Source organism: Limulus polyphemus, unplaced genomic scaffold, assembly GCF_000517525.1.
Source record: "Limulus polyphemus unplaced genomic scaffold, Limulus_polyphemus-2.1.2 Scaffold9105, whole genome shotgun sequence".
NCBI classification, from domain to species: domain Eukaryota; kingdom Metazoa; phylum Arthropoda; class Merostomata; order Xiphosura; family Limulidae; genus Limulus; species Limulus polyphemus.
The window spans coordinates 21578-22370 of NW_013674715.1; the positions used below are offsets into that span (position 1 = coordinate 21578).

At 35.7% G+C, this 793-nt stretch overlaps 1 protein-coding gene across 1 annotated transcript in view; it reads left to right on the forward strand.

Moving 5' to 3' along the window:
* Positions 1-793, forward strand: part of LOC106475753 — a 13858-nt gene that overhangs the window by 9966 nt on the left and 3099 nt on the right. The window contains exon 6 of the mRNA XM_013936429.2: positions 349-448. Coding sequence (XP_013791883.1) covers positions 349-448 — 100 coding nt within the window. The remainder of the gene's footprint in view (positions 1-348; positions 449-793) is intronic.

A 793-nucleotide genomic window follows, 5' to 3' on the forward strand; every position in this document is an offset into this window, starting at 1 on the left:
GGTGTGTAGGACCGTGTAATGTCAGCTAGTATGTTGGTTTGTGAGAGTGTAATGTCAGCTTGTAGGTTGGTTTGTGAGAGTGTAATGTCAGCTTGTAGGTTGGTTTGTGAGACTGTAATGTCAGCTTGTAGGTTGATGTGTTGGGCTGTGTAATGTCAGCTTGTATGTTGGTGTGTAGGACTGTGTAATGTCAGCTTGTATGTTGGTGTGTAGGACCGTGTAACATCCATTTGTGAGACTCTTTACACTGATAGTATAAAGGCTGACAGCATCCCCTGCAGTTTAAGGGTTATTATATGAAAATCAAGATTATAAAACCATTTAACAGGTAATTAATCTTATCTACAGTGTTGTCCAGACAAGTTCTTCATCTGACTCAGCGTGTAAAGAATCAATGTCTCAACTTTTCCACATCTTAATGAACTTTGTTGCTCAGTTAGAAGTCCAGGTAAGTTTTATTGTGATGGTGTGTGCTCATTTTCATGCATGTCATTATTAAAGTATTTATCTTCTTAAAGAAACATTGTGTACCTTACATAACTGTCTTTGTGATAGTGTAGCTTCAAACACGTTTTACAGGGAACCTCAAAGTGATTCTGTGGAAATTCATAACAAAAATCTTGAACAAACTTCAGAGTATGTTATTTTTTTAGTTGTAAATAACTGTCTTTGTGATAGTGTAGCTTCAAACACGTTTTACAGGGAACCTCAAAGTGATTCTGTGGAAATTCATAACAAAAATCTTGAACAAACTTCAGAGTATGTTATTTTTTTAGTTGTAAATAACTGTCTT